General features: G+C 32.1%; 1 protein-coding gene across 9 annotated transcripts in view; it reads left to right on the top strand.

Annotated features, from left to right (window-relative positions):
* The window catches only part of CNOT2 (CCR4-NOT transcription complex subunit 2), a 121635-nt gene that overhangs the window by 96062 nt on the left and 6093 nt on the right, over positions 1-19480 (top strand). For all 9 annotated transcript variants that reach the window (XM_055396238.2, XM_055396231.2, XM_055396235.2 and 6 more), the window contains 11 exons: positions 4010-4157; positions 4909-5091; positions 7324-7403; positions 9970-10095; positions 11873-11997; positions 12959-13079; positions 13176-13332; positions 14241-14302; positions 14391-14440; positions 16249-16349; positions 18071-18215. In XM_055396238.2, the coding sequence (XP_055252213.1) occupies positions 4010-4157; positions 4909-5091; positions 7324-7403; positions 9970-10095; positions 11873-11997; positions 12959-13079; positions 13176-13332; positions 14241-14302; positions 14391-14440; positions 16249-16349; positions 18071-18215 (1298 nt within the window). The remainder of the gene's footprint in view (positions 1-4009; positions 4158-4908; positions 5092-7323; positions 7404-9969; positions 10096-11872; positions 11998-12958; positions 13080-13175; positions 13333-14240; positions 14303-14390; positions 14441-16248; positions 16350-18070; positions 18216-19480) is intronic.

The raw sequence follows: 19480 nt of genomic DNA, 5'->3' as shown, positions 1-19480 counted from the left end.
TTAATGTTATTAATTTTTAGCAAAATATTGAATAAAGTGTGACATATCATGCCATAACTGTTTAAGGAATATGCTGTTAACCAGTTTGTGCAATCGAAGTAGTTCATGGAAACATTTCTTCTTGGGTGATATTTTGAACTTTTGAAAAATGATCAATAAAGAATTCAGTTCGGTTTTTGTTTAGCACCCGGCCAAATAATAGGAATCTACTTAGAATATGTTCATGTATTTCTTCTAATACAATGTTATACTTTATTATCTCTGTCAGATTAAAGAAAAATTTGCTTCAGTTCTATAATTTTTTAAACTGCTTTTTAACTGGTATTTTTTTGGGGGGGGGAGGAGTTCATTCTTTTATTTCTTGTGTGTAAAAAAGGGATAAATACCTTCTCTATAATACTTTATAAGGAGATGAAGTAGCATAGTGCTTTACATAGTTCTTAAGTGCTTGATATATTTTATTTAATTCTGCTGTCCTTCCAGTACACAAGCTTATGTGTACATATTTAACATTTTCTACTTGTAGTTATTTCATGTCAGATTTTTTTTTTTAGATGAGCTGGATATTTTATTCCCCTTTCAGCTTATATGTCTTCCAGTATAATATTTTGGGCTTCCTTGGTGGCTCAGTTCATAAAGAATCTGCCTGCAATGCGGGAGACCCAGGTTCGATCCCTGGTGGGGAAGATCCCCTGGAGAAGGGACTGGCTACCCACTCCCAATATTCTTGCCTGGAGATTCATGGACAGAGATGATTTTTTGTGATGTTTCTAATTTTACTAGTAAAAGTAAAATTTTCCCTCCCTTGACCCTACTCTATTGTAATATTAATAGTTTGACTCAAGCAACTCAAATTTAATGACTGTGTGTTTTGTTCCTAAAAATAAATATCTGTTTCTAGTCAGTGGTATTAATTCTGTGTGTTTTAAAGAATTGAGTTGAATTTAAAGTAACTCGGTTATTAAGTATTCAGGGGTTATTGATCCAGTTTGAAATTGATGCATTCCTCGCTTTTCTTTTGATTTTCTTCCCCTACCCACCTGGCTCAATAAAATGCAGCTCAGACCATTTGAATTTATTAGCTGTTTTCATGAAATCAAAATGTTAAAGGAAAAAATAAATGCTAATTTTTGAGTTCTTTATTTCATGCTGTCTTCCTCTGCTCTCCTCACTATAGGTTAATTTAAGTGTGCCTATCTAAAATTAATTAAATAAGTTATCTTACCCATTCTTGTTTCCTTCTCCAGAAGTTATTTTGATAATGGTCAGATAATCTTCAGTCTCTACAATATTTCTCAAGTTATATATTTTCTTAGTACTGCATAGTATATGAAGGGTTGAAGTAAACAAATCTCTTGAGTCTTTAGAAGAGCTTACTGAGGAGCCAAAAGGGTGCAGTTCTTTTGAACATGTATGTTTGTTTATAATGATGAAGGTATAGAGAGAATGAAATAGGAAGGGAAAGTAAATCTAGAGGAGAAGAAAACTTAACAGATATGGAGAAGATGAGAAAGCAAATGGAGGGGAGAGAGAAGATACGTTGACTTAGAAAAAGTTTGAAGAGAAGTAAACATGTTCAGGAAAAGAAAGCAAGAGAAAAATAGATAAAGGGTGTTACAAGTCAGTAAGTACTCACAAGGGTGCTCATTTACTGTTTAATTGGGTTCCCATAGGGTTCCAATTAAGAACACCAGGAGCTAAGAAATCTAAATTCTAATCTTGGGTCTTTGAGTCACCTTGGAGAAGTCAGTTAACTTATCGGAGGCTCAGGTTTCTCATCTGTAAAATGTGAACATTGGATTAGGTGACCTCTAAGGTTCCTTCAGGTTCTAAAATTGTATGTTTCTTGGTGGTCAGTAACTGTGAGAAACACATTCCTGTGGGAAATTTGCAGCTATAGCCAACTTTAGGACAGCATATTTAGGGAAAAGGATGTGAGCTTTTTCTGTCTTGTTCACTGCCATATCCCCAGCAGCTCACACAGTGCTTGACACATTAGGCACTCAATAGATGGTTGTTTAGAAAGTGATGTGAAAAGTGTCACATTGGTGGTTCATTATGGGAGAAGCATCTAGATAGAGGGCCTAGAGGAAAGCTAGTGTGCTTGAGAAAAGGCAAAGACTTATGACTTCTGAAGAAATCTTGTGTAGGCTGGTTTTCAATCTCTTTTTCCTCCTTGAAAGTGAAAGTGAAGTCACTTAGTTGTGTCAGACTCTGCAACCCATGGACTGTAGCCTACCAGGATCCTCGGTCCATGGGATTTTCCAGGCGAGAAGACTGGAGTAGGTTGCCATTTCCTTCTCCAGGGGATCTTTCCAACCCAGGGATCAAACCCGGGTCTCCCGCATTGTAGGCAGACGCTTTACCGTCTGAGCTACCAGGAAAGCCCTTGTTCCTCCTTATTTTATCCTAAATTCAGAGGAAGTGGCTGTAGCTAGTGGTATTCTCAAGGTCACAAAACTTGTAGTGACCAGACATACATATGACTAAACCAACATATAATCCAGTTCAGTTCCCTTTATGTATGTGACTTAAAGAATAGGCATCAAGCTCAGGTCTTCATGGAATATAAGTATATATAGAATGTAGTAGTTATATTAAATTGGATTTGTTGGCTTCATTCAGCTGTGAAGCAGTTAAGCTACAAGCTGAGTACTGAAGCTGACAGATTCCAGCCAAATCTTTGGGATTCACTGGTATCCCAAATTACAAAGTGGTACACTGTTATGCCAGAAGATAAATTTGCAGAGATATTTGAAGGAAAATATTCAGAACATATACAGTATATTCCAATTTTTTGGAAGTTATAGTTTCAAAATATTCAGGTCTTTGAAATTCTTGAACCCAACGTCGCAAAGAGTCGGACACGACTGAGCGACTGAACTGAACTGAACTGAAAGTTAGACCAGAAAGAGGGGGAGGGAGTCTAATGCTTCGTGCTAAAATTCATTAACTTTCATTCTATCTTGCCATTTTTATTTAATCTCCAGTTCAGAATAAGTGTGGTTGACTGATACACCATTCCACAACAGACTAGAAACAGAAGGCATCAAAAAATATGAGGATAGAGGAAAGGAGGCATATTGGCATTCATAGGCAGGTGTGATGACAACATAAGTGATAGCTGAACATCCTTACTTTTGAGGGATAAAAGGGGAGGAAAGCATCTAGGACATTAAATATCTATGATAATTTTTCTGAATTATTCAGAAAATAATAATTGATGTCATTTTATATTAACACAAGGCAGGAAACGATTTATCCCAATTGGTTGATTTTTATTTTAATGTTTTGTTTCTGAGTGGTAAACTCAATAGTTTTTTAAAAGTACACATGTTTGAACACATTTAACCTCACATCTGGCCCCATAAATGGTAGATAAATAGAAGGTCACTGTACTTTGAAGTCTTTTGAAATATTATGCATTCTTGTCTCATAGCTATATCAGGTTGAGTTTTTAACAGTTGCTGACATATTGTGTTTATAAAAATTGTAATGTTGAGAAATATGTACGTGTAAATAGTAGTAAATAAACTATTTCATAAATGCATTTAGAAAGGATCAAATAAAAATTTAAACTACTTTAGCAAAGTGTTGATTAAATGTCTGTGTAACTCAGTTATGATTTAAAACATAAAAACACAAGATTGCAAATTTCTTAAAGGCTTATTTGTACAAAATGTTTTTATTGAAACAAGTCATCTAATTTGTTATTGGCAGACATAGTTTTTTGTAAAATAGAAATATGAAAAGAAGATAGATGAAAGCAATGAAGAAAAATAGAAAAATGGAAACAATATGAACATTCATAATATTAAATTTCAGACAAACATTTTTGTTAAAATCAGATTAGAGTCCATTTGGAGTGAATTGAATATTTCCATTTAAAATTTGCATATTATTTTACGTTAGGTCATTTTTAAATGTTTTAAATTACCAACTCCAGAAGATGGATAGCAATTTCATTCCTGATGGCAATGAATTTCCTTCTTCTGAATTTTTTTAATAGGTGCACTAGGCCTTCCAATGAGGGGGATGAGCAACAATACCCCTCAGTTAAATCGCAGCTTATCACAAGGCACTCAGTTACCGAGCCACGTCACGCCAACAACAGGGGTACCAACAATGTCACTTCACACGCCTCCATCTCCAAGCAGGTATTTATATTGATGGACCAGAATATTTCTCAAAATGTATCTTTGTAGAGTAAGCAAGCTTTTGAACTTTTTAATAAAGTAACTATTTATTTGATTTTCTGGTTCAGTGCCTTTCACTGAGGAAGAGAAAGTTGATACCCTATGCTCATTTAATTTCATTGCAAATTGATAAGTATAGTGTAAGATGCTTTTTTTATCTTGCAGCTAGCATACTGGTTATCAGCTGGGATGGGTATCCAGGATTAATCACCACCTGGGGAGCTTTTTTCAAAAAAGCAAACTTTCTTCCTCAAAGGAGAATGTGCAATTTCAAATCACACTCCTCAGATGATTCTATTTATTGCTCCTTCACCACACATCCATTGTTCTAGTGAGAATAAAATAAAGCAGATCACAAAAATGATGCATATTAGTATTAAGAAGATAGAATGACATACATTTGGAATGAAATTATTCAAAATATATATGTGAAATATGTTTGTATTTTATGATAGTCACACCAATAGTTCTCTCATCTTTGCTATCACCATATGTTCTTCTATAATTTGCCCTTTCTTGTTGGTTTGTTTACTTTGCCTTTTCAAAAAGCTTTTTTTTTTTTTCAAATGACCAGACAAAAGAATTAAATGAATAAAAATTTACAATGCAATTTGAACGTATATCTGAAAGGGTTAGGTCAATTGATTATTTACAGAAAATTTTAATGAGTGATTATAGAGAGCTTATTTAGTATACTGGACTTCTTTTTCAGGGGTATTTTGCCTATGAATCCTAGGAATATGATGAACCACTCCCAGGTTGGTCAGGGCATTGGAATTCCTAGCAGGACAAATAGCATGAGCAGTTCAGGGTTAGGTAGCCCCAACAGAAGCTCACCAAGCATAATATGTATGCCAAAGCAGCAGCCTTCTCGACAACCTTTTACTGTGAACAGGTAAGATATTTATTGATACTGTGTATAATTGTTCTTTCTGGGTATTTTCAAATTTGCCTTTTCCTATTCTACGTTCTGTTCTTGAGTCTTGGCTTCTGTTTCATAAGTGTGTTTCATCATATATTTTGACCAAAGCTTCTCTTTTTGTTACACATAGCAATTTAAACTCCAAAACTTAAAGACATACTCTTTCGAGAATCAGTTTGCTTATTGTTGCTGTTGTTAGAAAAGGATTGTTGTTAGGTTGCCAACCAGCAAAATTTTTGTTGAAATGTCCTTCCTCTATTAAATGAGGCTGGTCACCTGTGTGGTAAGAGCTCCATATTTATGAATAGCACTGGAAATATGATTATTATTGTCTTGCTTCATTTATCCTTTGGTTAAGTTCCTTTTCAATCAAATTTTTGTTTTGTTCTTTGGAGACTTACTGACCAAAGACTTTGAAGACTACCTCTGTAGTATTTGAAATAGTGTCATGTCCTGGGATTTAAAACAAAAAGAAGAATTTGTGCTTTTCACTCCTTTTTTTGCACTGTTATACTGCTATGCAAATAATAGTTAACAATATGAAAAAGTTACATATTTTGTTAGGATTTTAAAGCTGTTCAGATAATTTCTATGAGCGTTATGTCTGTATACGGGGCTTTCTTTACTGTGAAAGTGATATTTTAGTTTGATCTTTTTTTTAATGGGCAGCATAGTGGGTAAAGGATGTAGGTGCTATCATGATACCCATTTAATTTGCTTTCTCTTATTTAGTACTTGTAAATTCTGAATAAAAATAGGTTATTAGCACATTTCCAATTTAATGTTCATCCCATAACCTCCAGTTCTTACTTTAAGACTTATATGAGCATTTCTTTTATAATTTTGGCTGCTCTTTTAATTTTTACCAAAGTTATTTCTGTAAAGGGTTCTCACGACTCATCTCCTTGACAGTTTCCTAATCATGTAGTACTTTTGGGCTTTAATACATCTTTCTGCATTCTTGTAGTATGTCATTGAATGTATATTTAAATTTTTGCTTTCCCATGGTTTTTCACATTCTAGTTGTAAATACTTTGCTTGTAAATTTTCTTATAAATTGTCAATGAAGTGTGGGTCTCTGAAGCCCTGCTTAGTACTGTTGATAAGATGTATGTATTATGGAATGTTTTCATCTCTTACTGCTTATTCAATGTTTGAGGGTACCTTTATCGTCAGCAGTTCTAACATGCTATTAAACAAAACTTTCTGTTGACTTTTCTGCTCTTCTCTAGAGTATTGTTTCACCAGCTGCATAATATGAAAATATCGTTTGGCTTTGGCTATAGTTAGTTTTCCAAATCTAGGCCAAAAAAAACCCTGTCATCTTCAATTTAACCTTACTCATAACACTAATACAACTGTCTTTTATCAGACTATTTGATGTTAAAAATGCATTCTTTCATTGTAGAACTTGCATTAACAGTTCTTTTTGATGTGTTTAATTGTTCTGACCTCACTTTAAATTCAGCCTTATTTTTTGTTTGTTTTCCCATCTTTAGGCTTGTGTAGAAAAGGGAGGCTTTGATAACTATTTACCAAGTACCTTAATTTAGAATTAAGGGCACTATGGAGAGATTCTTTTAAAGAAATAACTAAAAGATACACTTGATAAGAATGATGTGTTTTAGAACACTGAATTCAGTTAAAGAAAAGCACCATTTAATTCAAGTCAACTAAACATTTATTGAGTGCCTTTTGTATCCTCCTGAATGCTAAGGGCAAAGAGATGCAAAGATGTGTCTGACATGAACTCTGTCCATTCTAGTTGGGAAAAGACAGACCGTATGAATGAAGATCTTTTATGAAAAGTAATAATAGCACATTTTACCAGTAGTGAAAGAAAAACAAATATTCAAGAATAGTCTTAAACTAAATCACCTATTTTTGAGTTTAGTTACTTACTTCTTTCAGTATATTCAGTAAGTTGACTCTCCAAGTACACAGAATGATACCCTTAATCTGTTTTCCTCAAGCCTTATATAAATTCTTTGCTTTTTGTTTTTTAACTGATCGTTTTGGTTCTCAGTTGTTCATGGGAGGATTTTAGGGAACCTTTAAGTAAAAATATTCAACTCAAAAATAAAATTAGTGTTTGTTTTTAGACATGTTGTTTTATATGAGGAGATCAAAAGTAAACACTTGTTTTTCTTCATCTGAAAGTTAGTGTTCTTACTGTATATCTAAAATTATTTTCTATGTACCCAGTATGTCTGGATTTGGAATGAACAGGAATCAGGCATTTGGAATGAATAACTCCTTATCAAGTAACATTTTTAATGGAACAGGTAAGCTTATTCTGGAGCTAGTACCCTATAAAAATATGATAGATCTTGAAATATAAAGCAGTTCAACATACTAGTCTTAAAATAATTAAAGGAATTTTTGTGTTTAAATGATAGAACTTAATTTAGGGGATAATTTTACAGGAAATAGGATTTAATTCAGTCAGTAGTTAAAAGGTAGTTAAATATGTTTTTTCACTCGGCATGGTATAGCAGTGCTATAACCTCAGATTTGTTTCCTTAACACCTGGAGAAAGCATGAACGTTAACTGAGTCTGTATTTGTGCCTCAGAATCTTTTTGCTTCAAGAGCTTTTCTTATCCTCAGTCCTTTCACTGTAGTCTAAACTAGGTTGAGCGTTGTGGCATTCTGGCTTTAGAGACCCAGATTGAAGAAACCTTTAAAACTATATGGAGCACTTACAGTTTTTTCTTAATAGTTTTAATAATACTAATTTTTGCATTTAACTCATAAATTTTTAATCTGGTTTTATGTGTAAAATTCAAAATTTAAGTACATAGAAAGCCAATTCTGATTTTGACAGTAACGAATTTTTGCAATCTATTGGTTTCTTTTATCAGCTGGCTTCAGACAGAAGAGAACAGGAGGCTTTGTTACTATTCTGCTTCAGGTTTTACCTTCTTCCACACTTGCCTCCAGAGCCTTTCCTGAGAAAGCAAATGAATGTTGTTATAGTCATAGGAGCAAAAATGAGTATGATTGTTGAGAGAGAAATACAGTAAAGGAAGTGGAAGGTGAAAGGATGATCAGTGAAACGGGGTATATGTAGAAGCTTGAGAAGATTAGCAATTGAAATGATAGTTCTGGCTATCGGCTTTTAATTTTTCAACGTTATTGTATGTTTAGTAGCAGCCTGGATTGACCAAGTAACACTTCAGAATTTCAGTTTTTTGCATTTAAAGTTTTGTGTTCTGATATGAAGTACCATATTCCATTGTTTCTCAAATGCACGTTTTTCATATTTAAATATCTCTGAAATTAGGGTCCATATTGTAATTTAATTAGCGAGGTTTTTTCCCCTCCTAAATGAACCATAAAGTGACAATGTGTCTCACAGTGCCATCTTATATTCTGAAATATGGTCTATACACTTCCGTAAATTTTAATTATTTTTTAAGTCATTTTTAACTAAGTATATTTTATACTAGGAAAGTTGTTTCTAAGTCTTACCCTAAAAATAAAAATTTGTGAGTTAATACTATTTTTAGGTATTTTTAAATAATATATTACCAATTTTAAACTTCATCTTAGAGGACCTGAAGAAGTGTATTAAAAGTTAACGCTTACTGTAAGTTTATAGTCAGAATTCATAATCAAGTAATTGAAGAGAGATTACTTTTTAAAGTACTATATAAGCTATTGATATGTATTGTTGCCTTTTTATGTAAAGCCTGTTTAGAATTCAGAATTCATACGCTGCAGTTTCTTTAAAAGCAAGGGGTTTGAATTATTTTATCTTTTACCCTTCATAATTTTAAATTGTCACCTGACTTGAAATGTAACTGTTTTTTCTGAACAGAGTAATCTTGAGTTGTTTCTTTCTGAGATCCTTCTAGTTATGAAAATTAGAGAAAAATTAAAATAAAGAGGGGGCAAATAAATTGAAAAGGGTTATAATACACTAGATGAGACAAAGAAAAACTATAGTGCATACTAACAGTAAGGTAGAAAATAAATTCTTTAAAAATTAAGAATATAAGATTGTTAGAATATTAGAATAATTAGCACATTGAGAAGAGATCAGAGTAATGATTAAAATAGGCAAAGTAGAAATGTTGGATTAAATTTTAGTTTTTAAAAGGAAAGGAACTGATATTTTAAAATTCAAAATGAGCAGATATTTTATTTATTCAATTTATTGAGCGCCTACTGTGTAATAGGTAATATAAACTTCTGGGCTTTGTGTCATATTCTCATACAATTCACTCACCAGACATGGGAGCTCTACATGTATCCTGTATTGTCCACCCTACTTATACTCTCAACTGCAAAATACACACTCACATACTCACATGTATACACATTTGTGTATGGAATAGGCCAAATAGACCTAAAATATCCTTAGGGATTCTGTTCTCATTTCTTGTGCCTCAAATATGATTCAGACCATTTGCAGGAGGCACTGTCATTATCACACCAGTGTTATAAATGAAGCTCCAAGCATTCCGGATACAACCTCTGTTTTTGAACATAGTGAAAAAAGCAGTTTTATCACAACAGTCTCCCTCTTATTAATCAGCAACCTAGAACTTGAGTACCATCTTTCCCAGGGGAAATAATGTACCACCTTACTCCTTATTATCTATCTTAAGTCTCTAGGATTTGGGATTTTTATTATGTAGTAGGTACATACTGCTTTGCTGAGTTGTTCATAAATTCTTTCACACGAAATCAATCCACAAATATTTATTATACATTTACGTATACCAAGTACAGTGCTGTACATTGTTTAGGAAGAAGATACTGTCATTTCAAATTTTATTATAGTTAGTAATAATCTCTTTAAAATGTTTGTAGAGCAGTAACTAGTTTGTTTCTTCTTATTTAGATGGAAGTGAAAATGTGACAGGATTGGACCTTTCAGATTTTCCAGCATTAGCAGACCGAAACAGAAGGGAAGGAAGTGGTAACCCAACTCCATTAATAAACCCCTTGGCTGGAAGAGCTCCTTATGGTAATTAATTAAGCATTTTATTGATGGCTAGTGAAAATTTTCTGTTAAACACACTCACACATACACTTTTGCATGCATGTGTGCGTACCACATGTATTTATGTATTTTCTAATCAGAGTAATGTAGTTTTGTCAGGGTCAATAAATACAAAGTGCTTTTTCTTCCCAGAATACCATGATAACAGAGTTAAATGGGAAAACTTAATTTGTATAGAAACCCCAAAAGGAAGTCTTCATTGGTATTCAGAAGTTATTTTCTTCTGGCATTTCTGCCTTAGTACACCTTAATAATCTATGGTTTGCCTTTGTTCAGTTCATCACACTTTTTTTTAAAAGAATACATTCTCACATTCCTAGTAATTAATAATGACTGATGACTTTTTCTAAGCCAGTTTCTCAACCTCCACACTACTGACATATGAATAGATAGTTTCTTGTAAATGAGAGGCTGTCCTGTGCGTTACAGAATGTTTATTAGCCTTCTTGCCCTTTGCCTACTCAATGCCCAGTAGCACCCCCACCCCTACTCCCACCCTTTCTGCATGCCTCCCTCCCCACCCCCCGGCCATTGTGACAACCACAGATGTTGACACATGTCTCATGGGAACAAAAAATCGCCTCCTGTTGAAAACTGCTTATGGGTCATGTATATATAGTTTATGTAGAGTCTTGGTCACCACTAATACCCTTTTTCACTATCTTTAATAAATGAGAGATTTGGCTAACAGAGGCTAAGTTGACTAGACATGGAACTTATATAACAGCAATGTAACCATATTTTTTTGTATCCTTTGCACATAATTGTTTCCTTTTGGTAGAATGTGATAAAGACTAATAGCAAAAATAATGAACTTAAAGGGATCATTTCATCAGTTCTAAGATACCTGTTTTTCCCATTTTCAACCAACATGGGTTTATGTTACTTTCAAAATATGAATACAAATAATAATATGTGAAGAAGGGAAAACTTTATTATTCATTTTCAAATGTTTCCTAATTAGCCTTCCTCCCTACCAAAAAAGCAAAAATGATCTGCCCTGGAAGTTGAGTACCTAGCTACTTGATTCTCAGTTCAGACTCTAATGTTTTTAACCTTTCCTCATAGGTCCATTTTTTCATCCCTTTAATCATTCCCGTTGCTCTCCTTGGACCATCTCTAGTTTCTCCATATCGTTCTTGACTTGTGGAGCCCCAAACTGGATATTGTTCTCCAATAAGGGCCTGACTAATGCCAAGTATAGTGGGAGGATTACTTCCCAGTTCTTGCATGTTTTACATCTATTACATGGAGTCCAAGAAAATCTGAAATAATATGGAGTTGTTTTATAATTGATTGCAATTTGCTCACTCTGTAAGTCACTTTCAAGTAGAATACTGACATTTTCTTTAAAATCTATTCTGTTCATTTGCTATTTGACAATTAACTGGTATTTATAGTAACTAGTCAAATATTTAAAGCAAGCTTTTAAACAAAAAATTTTAATAATTGTTACCAATATCAGATTGTGTTTCTTCAGCATCTGTGTGTGACATTAGATTAGAATTATGGGATTAGCACTTATTTCCCTTGTATTATTTTGTATATTTTAGTTATTAATTATATAAGAATTTACTTATTCATTGTTGTCCAGAATACTAATTTTTTGAAGTGTGTTTTCATAGCATAATAAAAAAAATTCCTTTTGGTATATTATCATGAGGAAAGTTAACTTTTTATAATTTGTAGCAAAATTTCATAAATATCAATTTCAGTTCTCTGGATTATTTTCATTATATAGTTGGAATGGTAACAAAACCAGCAAATGAGCAATCGCAGGACTTCTCAATACACAATGAAGATTTTCCAGCATTACCTGGTTCCAGTTATAAAGATCCAACATCAAGTAACGATGACAGTAAATCTGTAAGTAACTGAGAATTATCTATGTGAGTTACATAGTTTTTTTCCCTTCAGATTTCTCTTATATTAATAGTTTTATAGTCTATATTAAGGACATATTAAATACTAATAGAAAATTATTTATTTTGAATATCTGTAGTAATCTAACTTCTGAAAACTGTGGAAAACCTTTGTAACTTAGAAGATAGCCTATTTTTCTCCTATTTCATATAGGTTTGCAAATTTCTGTTGAACTTCTCAGAGTTAATGTAGACTTTTATTGTAGTCCCTGTCAGCTGGATCCCATGAAGTTTGATATTATAGCCTTCTAAGGAGCTGTGTTTTTCTTGAGTAAGTTTTCTCCTTGAAGAATCTTTATACACATTTTTATTCCTGTGTTGATTCAACCAACTCAGCTTCCTGTTTCTGACTTAACAATTGTGTTTATTTCTTCCACATTTCAATGAAAATAGTGCTTTTGTGTGTGTGTGTGATGGAAAGTGTATATTGTTAAAAATAATTGATAAAGATTATTAGGTAAGAATTAAAATAGACATGAATTTTAAAGATTCATATATTCTGATTTACCTTGGAGGTTTTTTTGGTGCTATTTTAGGTAATATACTATGTTTAGTTTGTCCTCTAAATGAAGGTATTGAGAAATATAACTTCAAGTGTATCCTGTAACAAACAATTCTAAGATAGATGGATTTTTTGGTCTGTGACTAAAGATCTGAGATAAACATGAATATTTTCCGTATATTTCTTGTCCTTTAAATACTCAAAGGTGTATAATGCAGGGTTTATTTGTATACTATGGGACAGTTGTGGAGACAAAAAATTTCATGTAGAACTTGAAAAACAGGTAATTACTGCCAACTTAAATATAGTAAAAAATGAGTAAAAAAGTATTACTGTATGAACTTGAAATTTTTACACTTAACAGATTTTAATGTCACATTTAAATTTTTTTTTTTCATGTTAGAATTTGAATACATCTGGCAAGACAACTTCAAGTACAGATGGACCCAAATTCCCTGGAGATAAAAGTACAACGACACAAAATAATAACCAGCAGAAAAAAGGGATCCAGGTGTTACCTGATGGTGAGACTCTATAGAATATATCAAAGATATTATAGAATTTATTTATTTATTTCCTTTTTCCTAAAAGATAGAAACGACTATGTTTTTCTTATCCAGGTCGGGTTACTAACATTCCCCAAGGGATGGTGACGGACCAATTTGGAATGATTGGCCTGTTAACATTTATCAGGGCAGCAGAGACAGACCCAGGAATGGTACATCTTGCATTAGGAAGTGACTTAACAACATTAGGCCTCAATCTGAACTCTCCCGAGTAAGTTTTTTTCTTTTCTTCTATGTTTGTATATAATACCTTCCTACAGTTTTTAATGTATGTGTTCAAATTGTATCATAATCTGCCACTCATAGTTGCTGGTTTCTGCTGACTCTGGGTCATCCCCTCTTATGTTAGTTGCTGGATCACTCTCACTTTGTAGTAATATTCCTCTTATAATTTGTCAGTTTCTCTGGCGTGCTGTGATTCATGGGGTCGCGGAGAGTCGGACGCGACTGAACTGAACTGATATACACATATATAGTCTTTCCTAAACCCTGAAATCCCAGCTTCTTGAATTTCTCTCCTCCAGAAATTTTACTCTTCTTGATACCTCAGCTGCTTACCTCTAGTCTTCCCTTTGACTTTGTCATTTTTGGTAACCTCAGTTTGTCTGTAAGATTGTCTGTGCTGCCATGCCACTTCATGTTTTTCATTTCTCAGTTTTTTTGTCTGTCTCCCTCCCAATCCACCATCCTCAATCAGAAAGTAAGTTTCATGTTGTTGATGATCTTTGTTATACTTGCTAATATATAAGCACCTAGTGCCAGGTATATAACAATAGATACTCTGTAAATGTTTGCTGATTTTGAACTTATGTTTTACTTTTTTTCCTGGCTATAAAAATGGGAAACTAATTTTACTTGAAGACATAGTATTAATGAATTTAAAGCATTCTGGTTGAAGTAGTAATTTATATATACAGATGTGCATATATGGATGTATATTTTTTAACCTTGTTTCAGTTTCCTGCTGTGTAAGTCATAGTAAAATCAAGAAAAGAAATTGAAAGTTTGAGGATACACATCTTAATGTATTAAGTCATTGTTTTTCCTGATTCCTAAAATAAAATTAGAAATCTTTTTTTTCTACTTTGGACTTCAGAATGTTTTTTTTTCCCTATTCAGAAATCTCTACCCCAAATTTGCATCACCCTGGGCATCTTCACCTTGTCGACCTCAAGACATAGGTAGGATAATCTATTTTTGTTTAGACCTTTAAAAATGTATTTGTAACTGAGAATCAGTTAATAAGGCTTTTTTCATTTTATTATCCAGACTTCCATGTTCCATCTGAGTACTTAACGAACATTCACATTAGGGATAAGGTGAGTGTAGTTTATTATTCTACTCAGTCAGCATGAATTTATCTGTTTTTAGGTACTGTTTTTCAATTCTGACAGCATAATTTTTTAAATAATTAGCAGTGGTCTCAGGGGTATGTTTTTGTATGTCCACTTTGTTATATGTAACAATTTAATTTCTGTTTTGGTTTATAATCTTGTGTTTTGATGAGGTCTGGGTTATATTTTTTAAATATTTTAAAAACAATGTTAGGACCAATAAAATCTTTTTTATAATTGTTTGTTAATAACAGGTGGTAACCATAACCACAGTTGATGGGAACAAAGTAACATGGAAAATTTGATAAATTTCCTCCTGATATTTTCATTTTATGTATGTATCAATAAGAAAGATTTTTCTTTATGAATACTACAGGTACAATGTTTTTAATGAAAAAAATACATTTTAAAGCTATTATCTTTGACTTTTTTGGTTCATTTTCTATTTTTAATTACCTAAATTTCTAGTTATAGATAACTATTAAGAGTTTACAGCTTTAATCTTTTATTATTATTCTAAGAAAGAAAACACTTCTGCTTTAGGTGACTAGATTTTGGTCATATGAAAGGATACATATAGTTTGTTAAAAATTATATATTTGTGTTAATGTGTATAAATATGTATAATATAAATATATAAAAAGTGTCCTGCATCTGTACCATGCAGTTGTGTAGTCAAATGGATGTTGACGTTGCAGATAGGCAAGTAAAGAGGAACATGTATTTGTCAATATGTCTTTTTAATACTTGAGTACATGGAAGACAAGAAGTATGAGATAGAGCTAGTTTTTTCTATTTATGGATTATGTGATTTGCTGCCACTTCCATGATAGCACTCATTTATTGCTCCAATTACCTGAGCATTCCAGAACCTTTTCTTGTAACAATTTAAGAAATAATGCTTTAGGATAATTTGTCACATTGAAGACTGTTGCTTGAATGGGGATAATATGAAAGGGGAGAAAAATGACATTGAAAGAATGTGTAACAATAACTAATTAAACATTTAAATACAAGTGTAGATAAAGAGGTAAAAAAATATTTATTTTTAATGTGAGAATTTGAGACTATTGAACTTGTGTTTGATAGTTTGTTAGGCAGTTGTTTCTCCTCTGTGGAGTGACATGTAGAGTAGCCATCTTTTAGTCATCCATTTAAACAAAATAAAGAACGTACCCCGTTATGATATTTATACTTATCTATCTGTGTTTTGCTAAAAGTACATAACCATTCTGTGAATCACTGTCAGTTGTAAATTCAGTTAAATTTTAAGGCTTGTATGTGTCAAACTCTACAAAGTGCATTCGCATTATCACTTAATTTCAGTTACATTTTTAGTAATCCTTGTTGGTATCGTTGACTACGTTTTATAATTGAAAGGTCAGAGACATTACAGAACTTGGATATGGTCATATTAGTAAGTAATGAAACTAGGACTTGAATGTAACTTCTTTTTTTCTGAACACAGTGTTCCACTATTATTGCCACATTGATTATTAATAGACCCTCAAGTAAGACAGCATTAGAGCTTACTCAGAAGTTTTATTTAGCTTTTTCCTCCTGTTAATACATAAAATAGATTTATCAGAAATAATTGTTCAACGACTTTAGTCATTCAAATGATGAAACTCCCCTTTAAAATTATATAACTTACCTCTGTAATCAAGTAATGGCAGTTATCTGCTGCAGAGAGGAGTTTCTGTTTTATCTTTACATTTTTACTTTAGTGTAATAAGTTATATGTTAGGATTTTCAAACTCATTTTACATTTCAGAATAATTTATCTTTTCCAGCTGGCTGCAATAAAACTTGGCCGATACGGAGAAGACCTTCTTTTCTATCTCTATTACATGAACGGAGGAGACGTATTACAACTTTTAGCTGCAGTAGAGCTGTATGTTCAAAGTATTTTTAAAAACTTTTGTATTATGGTAGATCTTGTTTATTCTAAAAGATTTTTTTTTTTAATGACAGTGGCTGTAGTTTTTGTCTTTGTTTTTAGAATGGAAATATTCATCAAGAAATTTGTTTTGCTTTTAGCTGTATACATAAAAAGCATTTTCAAACTTAAATAACCCTAAATTTGTAAGAAGTCAGGATCAGCTTGATTTGTGCATTTGGTAAATCTGATTTTTATAAATAAATGAAGTATAAGATATGGTTCATAACTGTGGGTCATCTTTCTTCTTGTGGAACCATTTAATGCTAATGACAGTGAATTTCATACTTTATTATATATATTGAGCATTACAAGGGCAAGGCACTGTGCATATTTCTTGTGTATTTTGAAGTATTGATAAAATGAACTCCATAGTTATAATCAGAAGCCTATTGGCCAACTTAAACTCGTATTAAGAAATTGGTCCATTGAATATACTGTTTTTCTGAGCATTTCTGTTTTTACCTGATGCTCTAAGAATAAAAATTTTGTGTCATTTTTTTATATGTCCAGTTGGTAACATTTTGTTAGCAGTAGACTATTCTATTAATTGTGTTTACTGTAAAGTGAATTGTTACCAAAAACTTATGACGTAATGATTGGGAGACCTTTTTATAGAGTTAGGTATTTTATATTATTAACGTTTTATTTAACATATTATTTAACATTATTAACATTTCTATAAATGGCATTGGATCAGATACTTTTAAAATGTAAAATTCACTGTGTTGGTAATAAATTGTTTTTAATTTCTCAGTTGAGAATTTGGTTTTTTCCATGTTTTCCCTCATTTTTTGTAAGATAACATTTGTTACTTGTTCCTTTTGATTTACTCCATACGTAAATAAATTCATCAGTCATTCATTCATCCATCACTGGCAGTTCTGTCTCATATCTTATTTATGTCTAAAAATATATAAACATATATAAAATATATGTCTAAAATAACTCCTCATTGTATTGATAGTAAGGAATTTGTTTGCATGGAGGTTTGTTCTACCAGAGACATTTTTTTGTGGTACATTTACCTCCTTTGGATGTTACTTCTCTGGTTTACAGGTGGTGTAAACTGTCATTGATTCTTATGTGAATATTAATGGATATCCTTTGGGCTATTGAGAATTTAGGATCAATGAGATCTGAATAAAAAATAAAAGTAATACAGTCATTAAGAATTTTCTAAATATTTTTAAATTTGAAATTAGTTACAAATTTTATGTGAATTTAGTTAATTCAAATAGGCTTTGCATTTAGTTTCTTACAAAATAGCACAAATAGTTGAGATTTTTGTTTGTTTGAATAGATTTCTCAATTTCTATTGAATATTAAAAATGAAAAAGGAGTGAAGTTTCTGGAACACTGGATCTTTATTTGGTCTGCCAAAGTTTTTATCACATTGCTCTTAGAGCTTTTAAGATCTTTTGTTTGCATAAAAAATTTCTTCAGCTAAATAAAGATGTGTGTATTAATTAAAGAATGTGGTTTGAGACAAATTTAAAAAGTCTTTTCCTATATTTATTTTACTAGGTTTGTATTTAATAATAAAATCAGGGTGAAGAAGCATCAGTATTCATATAGTGTTGATTATTTTCTGGAAAGTGTTTTAAAAGGTGTAAAAAATGTTTGATGTGAGCCACAGGAAAACATTAATTGTCTTTTTCTCTTAAAAATTGAAGTTTTAACCGTGATTGGAGATACCACAAAGAAGAACGAGTATGGATTACAAGGGCACCAGGCATGGAACCAACAATGAAAACCAATACATATGAGAGGGGAACATATTACTTCTTTGACTGTCTTAACTGGAGGAAAGTAGCTAAGGTATATTTTTTTCCGTGTGCAAATGTGTAAATATATAAACCTAAATTTTAATAAGAAGTGTCCTCTTTTATCTGTTTATATGTACCAGTACATCCGTTCTAATAATGTGCCAGATATTTGCTGAGTCCATTGTCTCCACCTCCTTGGCTTGTTTTAAATTCTGGGAGAGTATCTGGAAGTAGTTCATTTTACCTGTAGTTTAGGAAAATGATTGAACTTGGTAAGAAATTTTGTGATTTTTTTCACAAGCCTTGGTGACATTTGAAATATTTTTGTGTCTGCTCAGTTGTAAAATAAAGATACCCTCTTTCAATCCCGGTCATGTATTCTTATATTATTATTACTTTAAGCAAATATGAGATTTTTTCCAAAAACCTGTATATAAATAGACGTAGACTTTTTAAACACTTGCACTCATTGCAGGAGATATGGTTGAGTTTTTATTTGCAAGTAAATATAAAGAAAGAAAATTGCAAGCATTAATCATGATTGTTCCTTTGACTAGTATGTGAAATAACTGGGGGGAAGAGGCCAATGGAAAACGTTGTTTTGGTTTGCAACTTTTCCTCACAAAAACACCTTTCTGTCCTGCATGCAGTTTTCATCAGTGCTATAGCATATTACACATCTGTGTTTAGTTCCTTATGTGTGTACTTATTCTACCTACCTAGTAGAAAATACAGTTCACGGTGTCTGATTTCATAACTTCAGGATTTCTCTGAATGTTCTTTCCACTGAAGAATCTAAGGATTAAAAACTAAAGAGTTAGTTTTGTTGGTTTTATTAAATTTAAACAGAAAAAACTATTTCTTGACTGTTCATTGGATAATTTTTTAGTGTTTTTTTTATCAGCTTTACTAAACTGAAGAGTAAAACATTTTTAAAAGGTAGTATAAGATGCCTACCAGGTAATTATTACAAAATTTTACATTCCTAAAAGACTTCATATAAAACATGAAAAAAAAAATGGAAAAGGTGAGCTCAAAAAAAAGACAATGACACATACAAAAGGTTAAACCTTTTCTTCCTCTTCTTATTTTTGGGTATTTCTCTAATGGTAAATGTCATTGCTTCTCGGTCCAAGTCTAGATACCACTCTACACTGTACTTGAGTTATTTTAGCAATTCTAATATGCACCTCTTGACTTTAAAAGGTAGATTCATGACCTTTTAGTTAAATACAAATAATTAATTACAAATAGTATACAGGACATTGTGTATGTTACCTGTTCTTTAATGAATATCGTGAAGTAGAAAACCATAAC

Source organism: Moschus berezovskii, chromosome 6 (genome assembly GCF_049115385.1).
Source record: "Moschus berezovskii isolate FMDL1 chromosome 6, NW_MosBer_1.0, whole genome shotgun sequence".
In the NCBI taxonomy this organism is placed as follows: Eukaryota; Metazoa; Chordata; class Mammalia; order Artiodactyla; family Moschidae; genus Moschus; species Moschus berezovskii.
This window is presented reverse-complemented; position numbering and strand designations above follow the sequence as displayed.